Source organism: Marmota monax, unplaced genomic scaffold (genome assembly GCF_021218885.2).
Source record: "Marmota monax isolate L192 unplaced genomic scaffold, Marmota_monax_Labrador192_F-V1.1 WCK01_AAM20220418_F8-fsc00220, whole genome shotgun sequence".
NCBI classification, from domain to species: domain Eukaryota; kingdom Metazoa; phylum Chordata; class Mammalia; order Rodentia; family Sciuridae; genus Marmota; species Marmota monax.
In genome coordinates, this window is record NW_026693909.1 from 1,224,278 (window position 1) to 1,243,240 (window position 18,963).

Consider the following 18,963-nt stretch of genomic DNA (forward strand, 5'->3'; position numbering starts at 1 on the left):
CACGAGCACCTCTTCCGCTTCCTGCGCGCAATCCCACGCTCATTGGAGCGGCGCGGCTTCCTGGTGGGCTGGGATTGGCCCGCGCGGCCGCCGCTCACGTCTCAGCCCGGCCGCCGCAATGCTGCTTTGGAGCGTAGCGCCTGGAGGTCGCTCGCTAAGCGTCACCGTCCGCCGCTGGGCAAGTACCGGCGGGCGGGCGGGCGGGCAAATGGGGCCGAGGACTCTGGCGGGGGCCGGCCGCGGAGCCCCCCCGCCCCGGTCTGGAGAGGCCGGTTAGCCGTCCCGCGCGTCTGCTGAGCGCCCGCTGTTTGGAGCCCTCTGGGTCCTGGGGCTTGGCGGCGAGGGGGAGCTGAGGCGCCTCGCAGGAGGAGCTAGTAAACGGGTGTAGACTGCCCACGTAGAGTGCCAGGCAGTGACCTGGGCCTCGGGAGGAGACCGACCGAGGGCTGGGGCGGTGGAGCGGGGAGGCCGCCCGCGGGGCCCTGAGGACAGGATGACCGAGAGCCTTGCTTCTCGGGTGGCAGAAACCGGCACGAGACTGATCAGGACGTTCTATCAGGAGGGGCACGGCACACCGGTTGAAGGAGGAGAGGCATCCGTGTGGCCAGGAGCTTGGGGTCTCCCCATTCCAGTCCAGGACTTCTCAGCTAGTGGTCTGAGCTGGGGTCACCACCCCTCCCCTGCCCTGTCTACTGGAGTGCACACCCGGTGCGGAGCTCTGAGCTCAGTCCTCACACCAACCATTCTGTCTGGCTTAGGTATGGGAAAACTGAGTCTAGAAAGGTGAAATAATTTGTCTGAGGTCATGCAGAAAATGGGGAAGTTAAGAAGGACATGGAGCCAGGAAAGCTGAAAGCCCCCCAGACCTGGGGACAGGGAGGCCTTACCAGCTTCCTGCACAGTCATGCTTATCTGCATCCACAGGGTGTGGGCTGCATCCTTCACAGGCGCCATGCGGGAGTGGGAGCCAGTGATGGCCACAGAAAGCTGGAGACCGGCCTTGTGGAGGGGGGCTCCCAAGCATGTGCAGAAGACACCAAACAGCCCAAGACCTCCCTACTCCTTGGGGGCCCCTCAGGACCCCCATACTCTCTGCCACCTGAACTCCAGCTTCCCACAAACTGCTGCATGAGTGGCTGCCCCAACTGCGTGTGGGTAGAGTATGCAGAGGCCCTGCTGCGGCATTACCAGGATGGTGGGGAGCGGGCCCTGGCTGCCCTGGAGGAGCACGTGGCCGATGAGAACCTCAAGGCCTTCCTCAGGATGGAAATCCAGCTCCGCACTCGAGGTGGGGACTGAGCCAGCCTGGCCAAGACACCCTTACCCTGGACAGAGGCCAGTCCATCCGCTTCTGCCTAGGAAGCAGCAGTGATTGTTGTTCACACCTCCTGTCTGGGTTTGATGTATCTGATGGGCTCAGGAGGAACTCTTTTATTGACTTTATCTGAGAATAAATAAAATCTCTCTAGTGGGGCTGGGGATGTGGCTCAAGCGGTAGTGCGCTCGCCTGGCATGCGTGCTGCCCGGGTTCGATCCTCAGCACCACATACAAACAAAGATGTTGTGCCTGCCGAAAACTAAAAAATAAATATTAAAAAAAAAAATTCTCTCTCACTATCTCTCTCTCTCTGTCTCTCACTCTCTCTTTAAAAAAAAAAAAAATCTCTCTAGTGGTTGAACAAGAGACTTTTGTATTTTTCCTAAGGCCTACATTGCCTTCTCAAAGAAAGCAGGTGCAGTCAGGTGTGTTGGCGCACACCTGTAATCCCAGCCACTTGGGAGGCTGAGGCAGGAGCATCAAAAGTTCAAGACAGCATGGGCAATTTAGCAAGGTCCTGTCTCAAAAGAAAAAACAAAGAGTTGGGGTTTCGGCCCAGTGGTGAGTATCCTGGGATTGTCCCAGTACTGCAAACAGAAGAAGAAAGCACTGTGTGTGTGTTGGTACTGCACCTCTGCCAAGCAACACAGGCCTTCCAGCATGCAGGGGTAAGATAAGACCCCATCAATTTGAGTGCCCAAGTGACAGGCTCCCTCAGAGTTCCAGCATCCCCCAAGTCCTGCTGAAGGCCAACTCTGGTTAACACTCCAAGTGCAGCAGCAGAAGGGCCACTTGGGCTTGTGAGGGACTGTGATCACATCCTTGCAGGCAGCCCATCCCTCCATCCACTCTTAGTCCCCTGCTGGGTCCTACCAGGTAGAGACTGTGGACACCCACAGGAGCCTGATCTCTGCTTGGAACTAGTCCTTCCAAATCCACTAGGTTGAGGCTGCCAAAGTAGTTGGGAGGCCTGGGGCATTAGTTCCAATGCCAGCTGCCTGGCACCAGCCTGGTTCTTAGCCACAATCCTAGCCATTGGACTTTGGCCCAGTATAGGGGTTGATCTTGGGGTCCTAACTGACCATTTCCCTCCCCATTCCATAGAACTTTCCCCACCCCAACCTCTCCCACCAGCAGTTCCAATTTCCATGTTGCCAGTGGCCAGGTTAGAACTGGGCTTGAGTGTCTATGCTTATCATTTAGGGAAAGCTGGGATTATACAGTAGCTGCACGGAAGTCTTCCATATCCCAGCTTCATGTAGGAATCTGTGGCAATAGGACTGTGAGGCCACAAGGTGGGGTGCCTCACTAGAGGGTGATTAGACACTGTGGGTTCAGGCTATTGTCTTGAACAGCTGATGCACACCATCCAAAAGCACTGAGTCCTTGCTGGACTCGAGAAACGTGAGTGCAACGACTATTAGATCCTAAACTTGGCAAATATGTGGTCTAACCCAGACCTTATATGGAATGAGAAATGGCCCAGAAATAGAAACAAGTTGCCCAGAAACAGGGCAGTGCTGTGGGATTTGGTGGCCCTACAGTAGTGCACAACATAGAGGGGGTTTGTCTCCAAAATAGAGACAAAAGAAGTCTTCTGCTGGGCACAGTGGCCCATTCCTGTAATCCCAGCCACTCAGGAAGCTGAGGCAGGAGAATGGCAAGTTCAGCCTGGACAACTTGGCAAGACCCTGTTTCAAAATAAAAAAAACAAAGGCTGGGGTTGTGGCTCAGTGGTGGAGCACTTGCCTACCATGCATGAGGCACTGGGTTTGATCCCCGGCACCACATACAAATAAACAAAATAAAGGTATTGTGTCCATCTACAACTAAAAAAATATTTAAAAAAGAAAAAAAATAAGGCTTGAGATATAGCTCAGTAGTAAAGCACTTGCCTGGCACAAGGCCCTGGGTTGGATACCAAGTACAAAAAAAAAAAAAAAAGTGTTTGGAGGGGGAAATGGCATGGTGGTGCTTGCCTATAGTCGCCTCTACTCAGGAGGCTGAAAAAATAATGACTTGAGATGTAGTAGCACATATATATGTATATATCTATTGAATGATGAGGTCTTTTTTTATTTTTCACTGTGCACACATGTAAGTAGGAGTACATACATCCTACCCTGCAGGTTATACAAAACCAGCCTCATTCTGGAATTACAGTGGCAGTCTGGTCAGACCACACAGTGAGACATCCCCAAAGAGAAGTCACTGGCCTTGCCCCTCACAGTGAGGCCAGATCTCTCCTGGAGAATTTGCTGACTATCACACTGGCTCCAACATTGTCTTCATTTTTCGGTCTCCAGGTACCTACCTGCTGGGCATCTGTGAAGTGCCTAGCACTGGACTGGCCCCCAGGACTAGTAGAAAGCCACCTGGCCTGCTCCACTCCAGTGTGGAAGACAAAAGTTAACAAAAACCATCCAAATAAGCACAAGATGTGTGAGGAAGGACAGTTCTAGCCAAAACAGGCATCTGGTCCAGCTTGAGGGGCTGCCCTGAGAAGTGACCCTGGGCACAGAGATCCAGAGGCCCAGCAAGAAGCACCAGGGTGGGGGGAGGGGCACAGGAACTGCATCACCCAGGGGCAGGGCAGTGATCCTGGGTCAAGAGGCAGGAGCAAAGGGTAAGACCAAAGAAGTGGAGACAGGCCAGGTCAGGCCACACAGGCATCGGGGGCCTGAAGGCAGGTTCTTCAGAGATTGTGGCCAGAGCCAGAGCCATCTGTAAGACAGGCCGGTGGCGTTTGGAGGTGGAGTCTCACCCACGGGCTGCTCAGGACCACACTTCGCCTCCTGGTCTCTGGCCATCTTTTAGGCCCTTAACTGCTCCTAAGTGCCTCTGTCCGCCCCTGGTATCCTTGGCGGGATCTCTTTCTCGGGGCTCCAGGCTCATTAGTGGGTGTCAGAGAGAGGAGTCTTAATCCGATCAAAGGCAGCAGGATAAGTGGCTGGACCAGCGCCCTGCTGAGCCAGGTTCAGCCCTGGCACCCGTGGCTCCCTGAGGCCTGACCGGCACCTGGTGAGTACTGACACACCCAGCTGCTTTTCCTGGCAATTGGGCATCTGCCCATCTGCCCTGGGGTCGGGAGAGGTGATGGGCCTTCACCCGCATGGCTGAGGTCTGTGTCTTCAGGAGTCATCCCCCTTTCCCCTGGTCCTTCAGAGAGGACACCCACCAATGTCAAATGGTGGTGCCAGTGTTCCTGAGTCCAGTGATGGTCTGGGAGCTGCAGTTCCCATGTGACCAACCAGCTGGCTGGCACCAACCACAGCCTAAGCTGCCTGGGGCCACTCAGACAGCATTGCCATGGGAACAGCATTTGATAGTTGGAGATCCCTTTGGGCCCAGAGCTGCCCATGGCCTGGGCTGGCAAAGTGGACTGACTGGGCCTGTGCTGTCTAGAAAGTGAGGGATGGGTACCACCAAGGTCACGCAACCAGAATCACCAGGCTTCTGAGCCCTGGTTTCTCCCAGGCTGGTGCTGGCCCCAGGGACAAGGCCTCGTGGAGGGAAAGTAGGTCCCCTGGGATTGGGTGGACCCTGTCATGCCCTCACAGCAAGGCCATGGTCAGTCTTAGCCCTAGAGCTCCAGAAAGCATCCAGCAGTAGCCCAAGGCTGCAGTCAGGTACCCCAACCCAAAAGATGGGGGAGCAGGAAAGGGGACCCCATAAGGTAGTCCCTGGGGCACCTGGGGTCATGGGCAGTGTCCTCTGTCTGTGCAACGTGCACAGCCTCAGCTCCTCTGGCCCTGTGTGGGGCTTTGCAGTTCCCTGGGAGATTAGGAATTTCTCTCTGGTGCTAATAGGCTTAGAGAAAGCCAAGGTGCCCCTGGCCAAGGTCCCTGGGGCTTGGATAGCAGATCTGGGGAGGGGTATCATCAGCCTTCAAGGACATGGTTCATCAAGGCACAGCAGCAGAGGCCAGCTCAGCCACGCCAGAGCCAGGGCGACACTGACCAGAGCAGGCCCCTAGCCAGTGGAAGTGGGCCAGCCTCACTGAGCTGGTGAGGCCTCGGCTTGTCCCTCCATGTAATAGAGCCAGGAGGCACAGGATCTGGTTCTGAGATGGCTCCTTCTCCAAGGGAACCCCTGTCCTCCCATTTTGTGAGCCATTGTTTATCAGCTCCATGTCACAACCCCAAGGGCTGACAATAAACACAGAAAAAGCACACAAGTGACCATAGTCAGTCACGGGTTCGCATTGACAAATCAGGAATTTGGGCTTACATATGATGTAAAGAAATAAATCAGGGCCTGAGGCACAGAGTGACTGTAGGGTAGTGGGCAGGGTAGGCCTTTCTGAGAGGGAACTGGAGCCCTTGAGGGCAGCCTGGGGCAATTTGTCAGGAAGGAAAGGCCAGCGGACAGTGTGGCCAGAGCAAAGGCTGGTGAGCCTAATCGGAAAGGCTTGGAAGAAGGGCTCATTTGAGTTGCATCCCAGTCCTAGCAGGAGCCCCCAGAAGGCCTTCAACAGAATGACATGGTTGGATTCAGTCACTGAGCAAAGGGGAGGGATGCAGGCCTCAAGTGTCTCTAGAGCCACCTGCAGAGACCAAGGCAACAAGGGGTCCTGCCAGGAGGGGCCAGGAGGATGGTTTTGGCATGGACTGGTTGTGTGGGGCTGGATGAGCAAGACCAGCAACACCAGGGATACAGGGAGACAGCCTGAGTTCTGTGTAGCAGTGGGGGCCTCTGGCAAGGCCAGTGGGAAATGAAAGTTCTGGGGGGTATACCTAAGTGGAGCTGAAGGTGTTCCCGGGGTGGGGCTGCTGTCCTGGGCACACCAAAGGATGGCAGGTAGTGCCGTCTCAACTTCTCTGTTCTGTGGGTTGTGACCCCAACAGAACAGGAGGGTTGACCAGAACCCCTGGCTGGTCTGATCTCAGCCTCATGAGGAGTCCAGTTCACTCTGAGGAAATCCAGAAGCCAAGGGTCACTGTCGTGTCTCTGCCAGCCTCGCCATGAACCTGGAGCCACCCAAGGCCGAGATCCGGCCACCCACGAGGGTGGTTGGAGGACCTGTTACCCCCAGGAAAGGACCACCCAAATTTAAGCAGCGGCAAACCAGGCAGTTTAAGAGCAAGCCACCCAAGAAGGGCATCCAAGGGTAAGCAGAGCTGGGGGGGGTCTCAGAAAGCGGTCCCCCAGGCTGCCCAGGAAGGGGAGATAGGGGCTAGGGAGGGGCTCAGCCACCTCGTAACTGGGGACAGGCAGTTTCCAAGGCTCTGAGCAAGCCAGAAATTCAGCCACTGCCTCACCTCAGGGATGTGTGTGCACCCCACCGCCACACTCTCTATGCACACACAATCATGTCACATCCCACGTGCACACGGAGAAGTGCTGCTTTTCATTGTGCAAGGAAGACTGGCACTTAATGCAGGAAAGAGGTTTATTTGGCTCACAGTTCTGGGGGCTGAAAGTTTTCCTGGTAGAGTTGCTCCCTCAAATCAGCCTCCGGTAAAGTCCCCGGGGCTACATCATAGTATGGTGGATGCTGTCATGGCAACGCTGCCAGTGATAGGGACAGATCCCATGGTGAGATGGGACACCAGGCTCCTCTGTTCTGCAGAGTTATAGCCTATTAATCCCACTGACCTAATCCCCTTCCACTAGGCCCCTCTTAAAGACCTACCACCTCTCAATACCTAATTCTGGGGACCCAGCCTCCAGCGCCCAGCCTTCAAGCACAAGCCACATCCCAACCAGACCAGCACACTTGAACACACTGCCCTCTGCCCACCCAAAAGTCCTCATGCTATGCTCTTGCAAAGGCACACACCTGACCACTTGGCTCACTCCCTCTTTGCTGGGCCTCAGCCTGTGTTTGTGGAAGGGACCCCTCAGGCCTAGCGCAGCAGTGGGAGATTGGGGAGGAGACCCACATCTCTGCCCACTGTGCTCCCAGCCTGGACCTGGTCTCCTGGGAGGGCTGGGTCCTGACCTCGGACCACTGTCCCTGACTGTTCTGTCCTTGCAGGTTTGGGGATGACATCCCTGGAATGGAAGGCCTGGGAACAGGTATCCCCATGGCTAGTGTTATGCTGAGGGGTTTCCCATGTCCCCCCAAGGCATGCCTGGGGCCCACAGCCCCAGCAACCCCAGCTTCCCCCAGCTTCTTACCTAGGGCACTGCCCCCCTGGCCTGCCTCTCCCAACATCAAGCTTCAGTTCCCACTGAGTGGGGCTGTTCCCACGGGGGAGCACATTTACCAGGCGTGAGGATGAGAGATCCTTGCTGCCCCTCCCCCTCAGCTGTCCACGAGGGCATGTGGGAAAACAGGGTGGGGGATTCCTGGGCTATGGATCCTCTCTGACCACATGCTTCCTGCAGACATCACAGTCATCTGCCCCTGGGAGGCCTTCAACCATCTGGAGCTGCACGAACTAGCCCAGTACGGCATCATCTAGCCAGACCTTCTGGGGTCCTGGACTCTCTGCACGGCCTGCTGTGAGCCCTGCTCAGGATCCCTGCAGGGGCCCCCAGCACAGCAGGCACCTGACCTCCAGGCAGGGTGATCTTAGGCCCTGGATGCTAGTTGCCAGGAGCCCCCCTCCCCAGGACACCCTGCTGGCCCCCTGGAGACCCTTGCCCACCCCCAAGCCTTCACCTCCTCCTGACTGGAACAGAGAGAGAACCCACACGTGTCCCCCACTGTCAGCCCCATGTGCTGCTTTGTGCAGGTGAGGAGGACCCCCCCTCAGCTCTTCCAGCTGGCATGGGTGGGCCATGGTGGGTGTCGGGAGTCCTGCTTTGCAGTGAGAGAATGAGGCCCTTCATCATCAGCCTTTCCAAAATGACCCACCCTTCTTGTCTCCATACCATAATAAAATGAGCATGTCCCTGCTTGTCTGGGGGCACCTCTTTTGTTAGGTCAGACCCCAGGGTGAGGGCTCTGTTGGCAGGAATGCATGGAGGAAGGCTCAAGGCAGGGGTGGGGCAGGAGGGGCTGGCCTGGTGGAGAGGGTAAAAACCAGGGACAACCTGTCCCACTGAACCTCGGCCTGGAGGCCTCAGACACACAAGCCATGCTGTGTCCCTCACTTACTCCAGGGACCATAGTCAGTGACACATGTGGGTGGTCAGAGCAGGCCTCAGCAAGAAGGAGGGGGTGGACAGAGCCCCTGGCATCAGACACCATGAGGCAGGAGCTCTGTGTCCACCTCACATGGGAGGAAACCCAGGCCCCCAGCCTACACTGGGACTGTGCCCACACAACTAGCACACATCCAGGGTGAGCTGGGGCTTCTACCCAGAGCCCAGCAGCAAGGTCCACACAGCAGGACCCATACTGGCACTCGTGCCCCAGAGGCTGGATGGTTGCACTGTGTGCCTCCTCAGGAGGGCTGAGGGTCGTGAGGTCCCTCCTGCAGCAGTGGCCAGATGAGACTCACAGAGTGCCCTCTGTGATTCCTCTTGCAGGACATCAGACACAGGTTTCACTGCCCCTGGAGATGAAGCCAGGGCAGGGCTGACAGAGATGAGGGAGTCTGGGTGGCTGGGGACTTCCCATTTTGACCAGGTGGTGGCTCCACCATATAAAAGTCCTCACGCAGACACTTGAGATTGGCAGTTTACTGAATGAATATTACACCTCAGCAAGTGGCTTACTCCTCCCCTAAAACAGACTTCTGGCAGAAGCCCGGCCTCACCCTCTGTGGCACCAAGGACCAGAAAGGACCTCAGGGAAGTGCTTGCAGTGAGGGGGTGGGGTCTGGGGGCCGAGCACAGGCAAGGCAGTGTGGAGTGGAAGAAGGGTGGGGGAGGCAAGAACACCCACCAGGCGCTCTTCCCACCAGCCAGAGGCAGACACGCCAGACATAAGCCACCGCAGCCTTTGCCAGGAGCAATGTGACTTAGGTGGGTCCTGGGGCAGCCAGAGCTCAGTTGGGCAGGTGGCCAGTCCAGCTGGCCCTTGGGATGACAGGTGGCAGAGGCCAGAGGCCTGTGGGGCAGTGGCCTGGCCGGGGAGGAGGGGTGTTTCTCTGACCCCCAACCCTGCAGGTGAGAGAGGCCTGGAGCCCTGTCTATACCACAGCCTCTCCTCCGCTCTGCCTGGCAGGGAGGTCACACAGGAACCTGTGCTCACAGGGGACCAGCCTCCACAGCCTCCACGGTCTTGTGAGCAGCCAGGGCCTTCAGCAGCCAGGTGGCCAGCAGGAGTTCAGCTCCCTGGACCACCACGATGGCAATGGCACAGCTGCCCAGGGCCTGGATGTTCCTGTGCAGCCACTGCAGCATCGCAGGCCCGCAGCCCTCCAGGTGCACAACTTGCCCCGCCGCGTCCTCGTCCAGGCGCAGTGCCCCCAGACCACACTGGGTGTTCACCAAAGCCCCGTCTTCCCAGGGACGGATGCAGCAGGACGCAGGGAGGCTGCAAGCCTGCATCCCAGGAGAGTCGCAATTAAAGGACCTGTAAGGTGCACCAAGCTCAGTCCTGAGCAGGACATCTCCTGCGGGCTTTCAAACTCACGTCCACACACACGGGCACTCACACAGGAATGCAGGCCCACATGGGAACACATGCATGCACACACATGTGCACACACACACACACACACTTGCACACGCACATACAACACCAGCTTCCCGGGGCCCTGTGCCTGACAGCCCTCTGCTCTTGCAGGCAGGCAGAGTGGCTGTCCGTCTGGAGGGGACAGTTCAGTGAGAAGGCGGAATGGACAGATAGTGTTTGAGGAGGTGAGACTTCCCTCCGCAGGTGCTGCGAGCTCATCTGAACAGGCAGGGTTGAAGCAGAAGGTGGACAGAGTCCACCAGAGGCTTTCAGAACAGTCTGCACATCTCACGGGAAGTGGCAGCACTGAGCAATGACAAGGGACGGGGACTGAGGGGGGCCCAAGGTGGTTGGGGATCACTAGTGCAGGGGGTCTTCAAGGGCCCTGGGCCTCCCATGGGCATGCAGAGGCCTGCCCACAGGCCTGGCTTTGTGGGGCTAGACCTCATCTATGGGGCCCCTGCTGAGAAGACCTGCAGGTTACACACACCTTCTCATAGGCTGGCTCAGTCATCGATGGAGAGCACCTCACTGTGTGTGTGGGGGTACTCACAGTGCACCTTAGCATCGAAGGGCCCAAATAGTCCTAGAAACTCTTGGGAACAAATGATTAGTGTCCTTTGAGTTCCTCTCTTGTGGCCATCTGTCCTGGGTATCTCAGGGAGGACAGGCACTGTTCAGGGTGTCTGTGCACTGGGGGAAGCTGACAAAATAGATACCCAGGAGCAGTGCACAAAACACTGCATTGAGCCTGGGGTGCAACTCCGTGGTTGGGCACTTGTCTTGCATGTGCAAGGTCCTGGGTTCCATCCCCAGAAGCATACACAAAAAGTAGTGCATCTTGTCCCCAGACAGACAGTTGTTTTGGTTTTGTTTTTTGTGGTACTGGGGACTGAATGCAGAGGTGCTCTATCTGTGAGCCAGATCCTCAGCCCTTTTTATATTGAGACAGAGACTCACTAAAGTTGCTGAATTGGCCTTTAACTTGAGCTCCTCTTGCCTCAGCCTCCTTAGTCGCTGGGATTATAGGCCCTTGCCACTGCACCCAGCACAATGTTTAATCTCTCTCTCTCTCTCTCTCTCTCTCTCTCTCTCTCTCTCTCAATCTCTCTCTCCTTCTTTCTCTCTCTCTCTTACACACACACACACATACACACACACACACACAGGAGGAAAAGCTGTGGAGTCATAAACTAGGGTGACATCCTGAGTTAACCTGAAAGTTACTTTCTTTTGATGTTGAGACAGCCAACTGTTGAAAAAAGGTGAAGTCTGTTGGTGTGGTTTCTCCATAAGGACCCTGTTTCTGCAAAGCCCTGTCTGGACCAGGACTAAGGAGGCCCATGAGCCAGTGGCCCAGAGACCGTCAGGTACCCCTGCACTTCACAGGTGGGGGTGCACATTCATGTGTGAACTTTTTGGAGGTGAGTGTGTGGCTGAGGACACATGAGTGCATATGCTTATACACATGTAAAGCCCAGGAGTGCGCCCTGTGAACCTGTGAGTGTGTGCACACAGTGTGTGGGCACATGTGAGCACATGTAGGTGAGTGTGAGCCCCCGGCCGTGCCCCTCCTCCCCCAGGCCAGGACTCACAGATTCTGCTGCCAGTCCTGGTAGGATGCCACCCCGCAGCACCGCAGCCCCAGCTGGACTTGGTCAAGGAGGAAGCGCAGGTCTGGGCTGTCCTGGTAGTGGGTGATGGCCACCTGCAGGGTGTGCTCCAGCCTGTCCTGCAGTGGGCCCCAGAGGGCTGCCACCAGGGCCCCTGCCATGGCCTCGAGCACCAGGAAGAAGAGGACAGCCCCGCAGAAGCAGCGCAGTAAACAGCTGTTCTCGCAGAGGGCGCCCAGGCAGCCGAGCAGGCTCACCGTGCTGACTGCCAGTGCCCCCAGCACCAGCACCAGCATGGGGTCTGGGGGCACGATACCCCCCCAACTGCCCCCCAGAGACCCCTTGACAGCCAGGCCCCAGAGTCCCACAGCCAGGGCCAGCAGGGCTAGCAAGGAGAAGAGGAAGTTGGAGAGAAAGGTCAGATACTTGAGGCAGCTGTACCCCATGGGGAGGGAGGGGGCTGGGCCTCCCCCCAGGCCTTTCTTCCAGCCTTGGTGCTTGGCCCCAGAAGGACAGCGGCGGCGACTCCAGGCCCCCACCTGGTCCTCCCTAGGTGGAACAGTGTGGCTTGTGGTGGGTGATCTGTTTGTGAGGACGGGAGGCTCCCAGTGGGCAGCATCCTGCAGAGGGAAGAGGAGCTGGTAGACCTTGCTGGCAAGACCTCATGATGGTCAGCAAGGGGTGAGGCCTCAGCAGCAGGAGTCAGGGCGGACCAGGAAGCTGGATGGTGGAGGGAACGGGAGAGAAGAGGCATGGGGGCCTTTAGGCTTGTCCTTCTGGGCTGGGTAGTAGAAGGGACAGCAAGGGTCCTGGTCTGCTGCTTGTGTGGGCCCAGCCTCCTTTAGAACAGAGCAATGACCATACCCTAAAAGGTCTGCAGTAAAGATTCATCAGGGTGGTGCTCAATAAATGCACTTTCTCCCCTTCCCTGCATACTTGTGCAATTCAGGGGCTGACTTGGGCCTTGCCCGGGCCTGACCTTTGTAAGTCAGGCACATGGCAGGCAAGGCTATTTTTTCTGTGTTTGAAACAGATCTGTTTAGGTCAGCAGTGACTTTGTGTAGTCACAAAGGGGGCTTCCTCACCCAGGCCAAGAAAGGCAGGCCCGCAAAGAGAGGGGCCGGTCCCAGTGGCTGCCCTCCTGCCTCCCCCTCTGAAACCAGTTCTTACATCCCAGGATCTATACGGTTGCTTCATCAGCTGAACCCTCACCAAGTGTGGATGCTAGATGGGCCCTGTGGTAGAAGATGCAGGAAGGGACAGGCCAGGGTCTGTCTGCCTGGTTCCCAGGGCAGGGAGAAAGGTAGTCAGGAAACTGGGAAGGTCATCTGTAAGAGGCAGTGCCTTCCAAGGGGACACTTGGCCTTCTAGCAGGGTGCTCAGCCAAGCAGGCAGGCATGAGAGGGGCTTCCTAGCCTCTCTGCTGGGTGAGGGAAGCCCCTCAAGTGTCCAGTTCTGCTGGTGAGAACTAAGAAGCTGTGGCCCGGAGCCTGGACCAGGATCCCATGCCAAACGGTGCTACCAGGGCGAAGCTGTCTGACTGCACTGAGACCTGTGTACTCAAACTTGAGCGGAGCTGAAGAGAATTATTTACCCCCTCCCCGGGGTCCCTGCAAATCAGTAGGAGCAAAGAGACAGGCTGCTAGAGCCCAGCTGGCTGGACTGGTGCTCTCTGAGGCAGTGGGCATCCACAATTGGCTTCAAGGAATCTTTGTCTTCCCCTTCTGCTATGCGCTGGGCCAGACTTGCCCCCAGGGCCACAAGACCTGCCAGAGGCTGGCATCAGACTGAGAGAACCACAGCAGTGGGCAGGGAGCTGGCACCTGATTAGTGAAGCCCCCAACCCTAATTTCGGCAGCTTGTCCTCTGGCGTCTGCCCAAAAAAGGTCTCAGCACACAAGGCTGGGTGGGTTGGGAGCTGGGCAACCCTGCTAGGGGATTCAGGGGGAAACTTTCCACCCCAGAGGCCATGGGCACTGGCTTACCTGGGACAGCAAGGGGCTCCTTTCCCCTCCTTCCATCCCCTGTGCCAGGAGAAAAATCCTTCAGCACGGGAGCTAGCCCAGGCTGCTGGCTCTGCGGTGCCACTGTGCTCCTGGGCTGCTCTGCAAGCTGTGGAGTCCAGGGACTAGGGAGCTGTGAGCCCGAGTCACAGTGGGATCATGTGAGGAGTCACACTCTAGAGTTAGAGCGGCCCCTGCTTGTGCAGGGGCAGATGGTCTTTCTTCTTGGCCCTGAACCCATTTATTTTTTTTTTTAGGTGCTGGGGATTGAACCCAGGGCCTTGTGAACGCAAGGCAAGCGCTCTACCAACTGAGCTATGTCCCCAGCCCTTTGGCCCTGAATTCTTGGCCTGGCTTTACGGATGCCCTCAGCTCTTCACAGGTGCCTGATGAGTAGAGCTGCCGGGGTGTGTGCCTCGTGGCTCTGACCGAGGGCCCTTTTTTTTTTTTATGGGTTTCAGTTTTGCAGTTTCACTGGCTGCTTCCTCAGCTCCCCAGGAGATCAGACCCACAGAAATTGGTTCACAGTACCAATCCCAGTGGACCACCAGAGTCTAAGTGCCAATTTATTTCCCCAGCATATGCATTGCAAGGAAGGAAGAGCTACTTGTCAGTTACATCCTTCTCGGTTGTAAGGTACCAGGTTTACAGTTCCACCCTCTGAGCTTCTCAGGAGCAGGACTTTGTCAGGGTCATTGTTGGGTCCTTGCACCTGGGATAAGCCTGGGCACATATTTACCATGTGGACAAAAGTATATTCTGGGCTGGGGATGTGGCTCAAGCAGTAGCGCACTCGCCTGGCATGCGTGCGGCCCGGGTTTGATCTTCAGCACCACATACAAACAAAGATGTTGTGTCCGCCGAGAACTGAAAAATAAATATTAAAAAAATTCTCTCTCTCTCTCTCACTCTCTCTTTAAAAAAAAAAAAAAAGTATATTCTGAGGCTCTCAAGACTGGATCCCCACCCACCACCAGCTCTAGGCACACCCGGGATTCCCTGGGCTTTTTGGGGTGTGGGAGGTGGAAATGAGCTTTTCAAAGTAATCATGATGGTCCCACAGGTCCTCTGGAAGCCTCAGGGGAGGGGTGTCAAGGAGCCTCCTGCCCATGTGCTTTTATGGCAGGAGGAAGGGTGGCCTGCGGATCTGTTGCACATCCCGAGCCCCCCACCCCACCATGGGCTTCTATCTTTGCCATTCAAGGCTCCTCCTCTCCTGGAACTTCAGAGCCACCATTGTTCTTTTTTGAAGTACTGGGGATTGAACCCAGGGTCCACCACCATTGCCCTTGGTCATCACTTTATAATCCAGCCAAATGGACTGTTTGATGGCCCCATTGACCGCACCTGGGTGCCTTGACTTTGGTCATCCCTGAAGTACCCTTCTTGCACTGTCATGATTGGCAAGAGCTCTCCCATGTTCTCAGCCAGCTTTAGACTATCTCCTCCATGTAGGCCTCCTCTGCAGTCCAGGGAGCAGTAGTCTGCCCTCCAGTCACACATTACATTCTTTCTTATTTTTTGGTATTTGAAATTGAACCCAGGGGTGCTTAACCATTGAGCCACATTATTTTTATTTTTTTATTTTGAGACAGGGTCTTGCTAAATTGCTTAGGGCTTTGCTAAGTTGCTGAGGCTAGCCTTGAATTTGCTCTTCTCCTGCCTCAGCCTCTCAAGATGCTGGGATGACAGGTGTGTGCCACCAAGCCTGGCTCCAGTCACATTTTATATAATTCCACTATGTAAAACATTTACTGTCAGGTTCAGGTGTGGCTCAGTGATAGAACACTTGCTTAGCATGTACAAAGACCTGGATTCCATCCTCAGCTCTACTAAATAAATAAATAAATAAATAAATAAAAAAGAGTTCTTGACATGCTATGACATGGATGAAGCTTAAAAACACTGTAAATTACATAGGTTGTGTGCAGTGGTGCACGCCTGTAATCCCAGAGGCTCAGGAGGTGGAGGTAGAAGGATAGCAAGTTCAAAGTCAGCCTCAGCAATTTAAGGAAGTGCTAAGCAACTCAGTGAGACCCTGTTTCTAATAAAATACAAAACAGGGCTGGGGATGTGGCTCAGCGGTTAAGTGCCCCTGAGTTCATTCCCCAGTACTCCACCCCTCCCAATTTATAACTGACAGGAGAGAGTGGGAAGTAGACACGGAAGGAGAGGTCAGACAGATTCTAGGTGGTTGAGAAAGTGCAGAATCACAACATCATTCAAACAAGATGGACTTTATTCAAAATGTGCTCAAAATCATTCTCTGTGTTGAGCTGGGCTGTGGCTCAGCAGTAGAGCAAGATTGTCTAGTATGTGCGAGGCCCTGGGTTCCATCCCCAGCACCTAAAAAAACCCTATTATTTGTGTTAAGACTTGGCATAGCGCTGTGTCAAGCACCTCACCAGATGTGTCCTCCATCTTGACAACCCACACATCTAGAGCCCGCCAAGCTGCTCCCCCAGCAGGAATCCCAACAAACCCAATGACTGGGCTCTGGCTGGTGTTTCAGTGGGTGACTCTCAGGCAGTCCTCTCATTCCCTCAGTGCTCATTCTGGGTCCAGCCACCTTTGGTCCTTGGCTGCCACCACAGGGCATTAGCCTTCTGCCCCTTCCTTACTGTCCATTCTCCATTCAACCTCCACAAGAGCCTCAAAAATGTAACAGAAAGCAAGTCTCGCAGCCCTCCAAAGGCTTCCCACCATGCCTAGAACAGAATCGACGCCTTCCTATGTCTGACAAAGCTCTTCCTGATAAGCCTCCCCTCAACCCCACTGCCCGCTGGCTGCCTTGCTGGCCCTCATTGTCCTGGACCACCCAAGGGCACCTCAGGCTGCTTCCCACTGCTCTTCCTTGGACTCCTGCCAGCATACTTCGTCGGGGACTCTGCTCCAACCTCCCCTTCTGGGAGGTCTTTCTTGATCTTCTTCTGTTTTCTTTTCCTTTCGATGCTGGTGATTAAACACAGGGACTTGAGTAGACACTCTTCCACTGAACTACACTCCCAGACCTGCCCGTCTTATTTCAGATAGCTTGCACTGTCCCCAGTCTGCTCTGCTTTGGTAGTATTGCAACCTGACATTACAGATGGGCACGGTGATCTGCCTGCTGGTAAGTCCTACCAGGACAGAGGTCTATCACCAGTGTAAAAGTCATACCACACACCGGGAAAGCAATCGGCACATTTTTGTGGATTTGATGAACAAGCCAAATAACTGCTGAAGTGGAAGTTGGAGAACACGTTATCAACACTGACATCGTGATAATAATGACTATATCAAGGAAATTAAGAGGTGGGTGTGGGGAGGAAAGGAGAATAACAATTTAATTTTTAAATAAGTATGATCTGAAATTGAACAATGAGGTTAAAAGGAATGACCTTTCAAAAGCTCCCAGAGACTCGTAACTTTTTTTTTTTCCCATAATCATACACGAGATTAGCTACAAAATTCGCAGGGCCCAGGACATCTGAAAGTTAAGTGTCAAAACGGAGCATGAAATCAAGACCAAGGCCTCCGAGCAGCGAAGACTCGGCCGGTGGACCGCACTGAAGCCGGTCCTGGAACATCTACATTAACTAAAATGCGGTTTAAATTCTCTGGAGTGCTGTTTCCCTCCGTAGAACCCACCGAGGGTTATTCTTGCGTGAGATTTCCGGCGCGTGTCTCTTCCGGGTCTTTACTGTGCCGCCCGCACTGACGTCTCTCAGACACCTGCTGCGTTGAGCCGCGGGGCCTCGGCGGCGCTGCCTGCGCCTGCGCGCGGCCGTTGTGGGGGCCGGAACTCGGTTTCCGCACTGCGCGCCCGGCGGAGTTTATTAGGTGACGCACCGGACGCCGGCGACTGGCTGAGCCGGGCGGCGAAGCTGGAGCGGCGGTGGCGGCGGCGGCGGGAGGCCGGGGCCGGGGCTGAGGCCGGGGCCGGGGCTGCGAGGCCCTTGGGACGGCAAGGGGCGGCGGCGGCGGCCCGGGGCCCGAGCGCGGAGGCCGGAGCGGCCGCCATGTCCGAGAGCATCGTGAGTGCGGCGGGCGGGAGCTGCCGGGATGAGGCAGCAGATTTGCCGGCGCCGCGGCCGGGCCCTCCGCGCCCGCGCTCGGCGTCCGGCCGGCCCTGTCCTGGCCACCGGGGAAGGCCAGCGGGCGCAGGCGCTCCGGAGACCCGGCCGGCGCCGGCGCGACTCCGCGGCCTGCGGGTGCGCCCCTCCTGCCGTCGCCGGGCCCCTCGGGGAGAGCCGGGCCCAAGGCGGCGGCGGGGAGCGCCCAGGGCCTGGCTGCCCGGCGCAGGGCGGACTCGGCCGACGGCTTAACAGGAGTGAGAAAAAAGGGTGATTTCACTTCTGCCCGACGTTAGGGATCGCCAGGCTCCTCTTCCTCTGAAAGTGAAAAATGTCAGTGCAAATTCGAGGGAAAAAACCAGAGAGACCGTCGCTGGTGGACTTGGGGAGTTTCCCCTCCAGCGTAGACGTGGGCCGGGAGGTACAGTCCGGTGGGACAGTTGTGGTCGACCTTACGGAGTATTCGGAATTTCTGGGGTGGCAAAGCAGAGTTCAGCCTTCAGCCCTGGGAAGCCTCTGCAGCTGTGCCGGGTATCCTGAGGCACTTCGGCTCTTCTTTCTGGATGTCTTGGTCTCTGGGAAAATTCAGCTTTTGCATTTAAGGCTTTTCTCTAAGGGTTGCCTCTCCGTCCTTACGGCTCGCTTTAGGGCTCCCTGTCCGACCCCTCGGTGTTTCCCTGCTTGCAGATGGTGCATGAATTCGTGTTCCAAGAGAAACCTCAGAAACACTCCTTTTAAAAATTAAAGTTTTACTGTCATTGGTGACTTGCCTAGAAATAGGTTAGGGTTAACAGATCTACTTTCAGACTTTATATTTAGTTTAATAGAATTTTTTTTACTGAGTCAAAGCAACCTTGTACAGGCAAGACCATTTTCCACTAGTGAATGTAGGCTGGGCTCCCACAGATAGCTTTGTGTGTCTGTAATAGAGTCTCTCAGGTTGTGAGGGATTAAAGTTGACCTTTCTTCTGACATTGAGTTTAGAACTTTAAAAACTTTTTTTTTTTTTAATTTAAAGGGAAGTCTCTTGAAAATCCCTGTGGGAAAAATGAGTTTTATGAAGATTTTTGGGCTGATTTTTTTGAAATTTTTTTATAATACTGGGGATTGAACCCAGGGCGCTTTACCACTGAACTACAGCCCCTGCACTTTTTATATTAGTTTGAGATAGGGTCTTGTTATGTTGCCCAGGCTGGCCTCAAACTTATGATCTTGCTGCCTTGATTCCTGAGTCACTGAGATTATATGTGTTCATCAACACACCTGGCTCATTTTCTTTTTTTTGACACAATCTATCTATGTTGCCAAGACTGGTCTCAAACTCTTGGATTCAGGTGATACTCAGCCTCCTGAGCAAATGGGACTGTATGCATGTGCCACTAAGTTCAGCCTAATTTTCTCACAAACAGGGAAACCTAAGTTACTAAGAGGCTGTGGCCAGGTCTGTCTCTTCTCTGTG

The 18,963-nt window shown here is 55.4% G+C and overlaps 4 protein-coding genes and 1 long non-coding RNA gene across 9 annotated transcripts in view; 3 read left to right on the forward strand and 2 right to left on the reverse strand.

Moving 5' to 3' along the window:
- Positions 1 to 33: 33 nt before the first annotated feature.
- Oxld1 (oxidoreductase like domain containing 1) lies at positions 34 to 1,593 on the forward strand. Its single transcript, XM_046463363.2, has 2 exons — positions 34 to 178; positions 925 to 1,593. Exons 1-2 carry the CDS (start codon positions 119 to 121, stop codon positions 1,297 to 1,299), a joined length of 435 nt encoding a protein of 144 aa, XP_046319319.1. The 5' UTR covers positions 34 to 118; the 3' UTR covers positions 1,300 to 1,593.
- A 2,438-nt stretch (positions 1,594 to 4,031) lies between these two features.
- On the forward strand, positions 4,032 to 8,156 carry Pde6g (phosphodiesterase 6G). Of its 2 annotated transcripts, none has more exons than XM_046463365.2 (4): positions 4,032 to 4,339; positions 6,208 to 6,428; positions 7,299 to 7,339; positions 7,652 to 8,156. In XM_046463365.2, the coding sequence occupies exons 2-4, from the start codon at positions 6,283 to 6,285 to the stop codon at positions 7,726 to 7,728; spliced, it is 264 nt and encodes an 87-aa protein (XP_046319321.1). In that variant the 5' UTR covers positions 4,032 to 4,339; positions 6,208 to 6,282; the 3' UTR covers positions 7,729 to 8,156. The 2 variants fall into 2 exon arrangements, with proteins under 2 accessions (XP_046319321.1, XP_046319322.1); XM_046463366.2 differs by having other exon boundaries at positions 6,276 to 6,428.
- A 736-nt stretch (positions 8,157 to 8,892) lies between these two features.
- On the reverse strand, positions 8,893 to 13,705 carry Tspan10 (tetraspanin 10). Its single transcript, XM_046463367.2, has 3 exons — positions 13,432 to 13,705; positions 11,429 to 12,066; positions 8,893 to 9,731 (listed from the first exon to the last, which is right to left on the reverse strand). Exons 1-3 carry the CDS (start codon positions 13,465 to 13,467, stop codon positions 9,404 to 9,406), a joined length of 1,002 nt encoding a protein of 333 aa, XP_046319323.1. The 5' UTR covers positions 13,468 to 13,705; the 3' UTR covers positions 8,893 to 9,403.
- Positions 13,706 to 15,670: 1,965 nt separating this feature from the next.
- LOC124105929 (uncharacterized) lies at positions 15,671 to 17,200 on the reverse strand. The gene is made up of 2 exons (XR_006855927.2): positions 17,080 to 17,200; positions 15,671 to 16,401 (listed from the first exon to the last, which is right to left on the reverse strand). It is a non-coding gene; the product is annotated as an uncharacterized LOC124105929 (long non-coding RNA).
- A 155-nt stretch (positions 17,201 to 17,355) lies between these two features.
- Nploc4 (NPL4 homolog, ubiquitin recognition factor) overlaps positions 17,356 to 18,963 on the forward strand; it is a 48,872-nt gene continuing 47,264 nt past the window's right edge. Inside the window, exon 1 of one of the 4 annotated variants that reach the window (XM_046463369.2) lies at positions 17,356 to 17,465. In XM_046463369.2, coding sequence (XP_046319325.1) covers positions 17,451 to 17,465 — 15 coding nt within the window. In that variant the 5' untranslated portion in view covers positions 17,356 to 17,450. Of the gene's footprint in view, positions 17,466 to 17,753; positions 17,926 to 18,963 lie in introns of those variants that run through there. The other 3 variants (XM_058585254.1, XM_046463371.2, XM_046463368.2) reach the window with 3 other exon arrangements.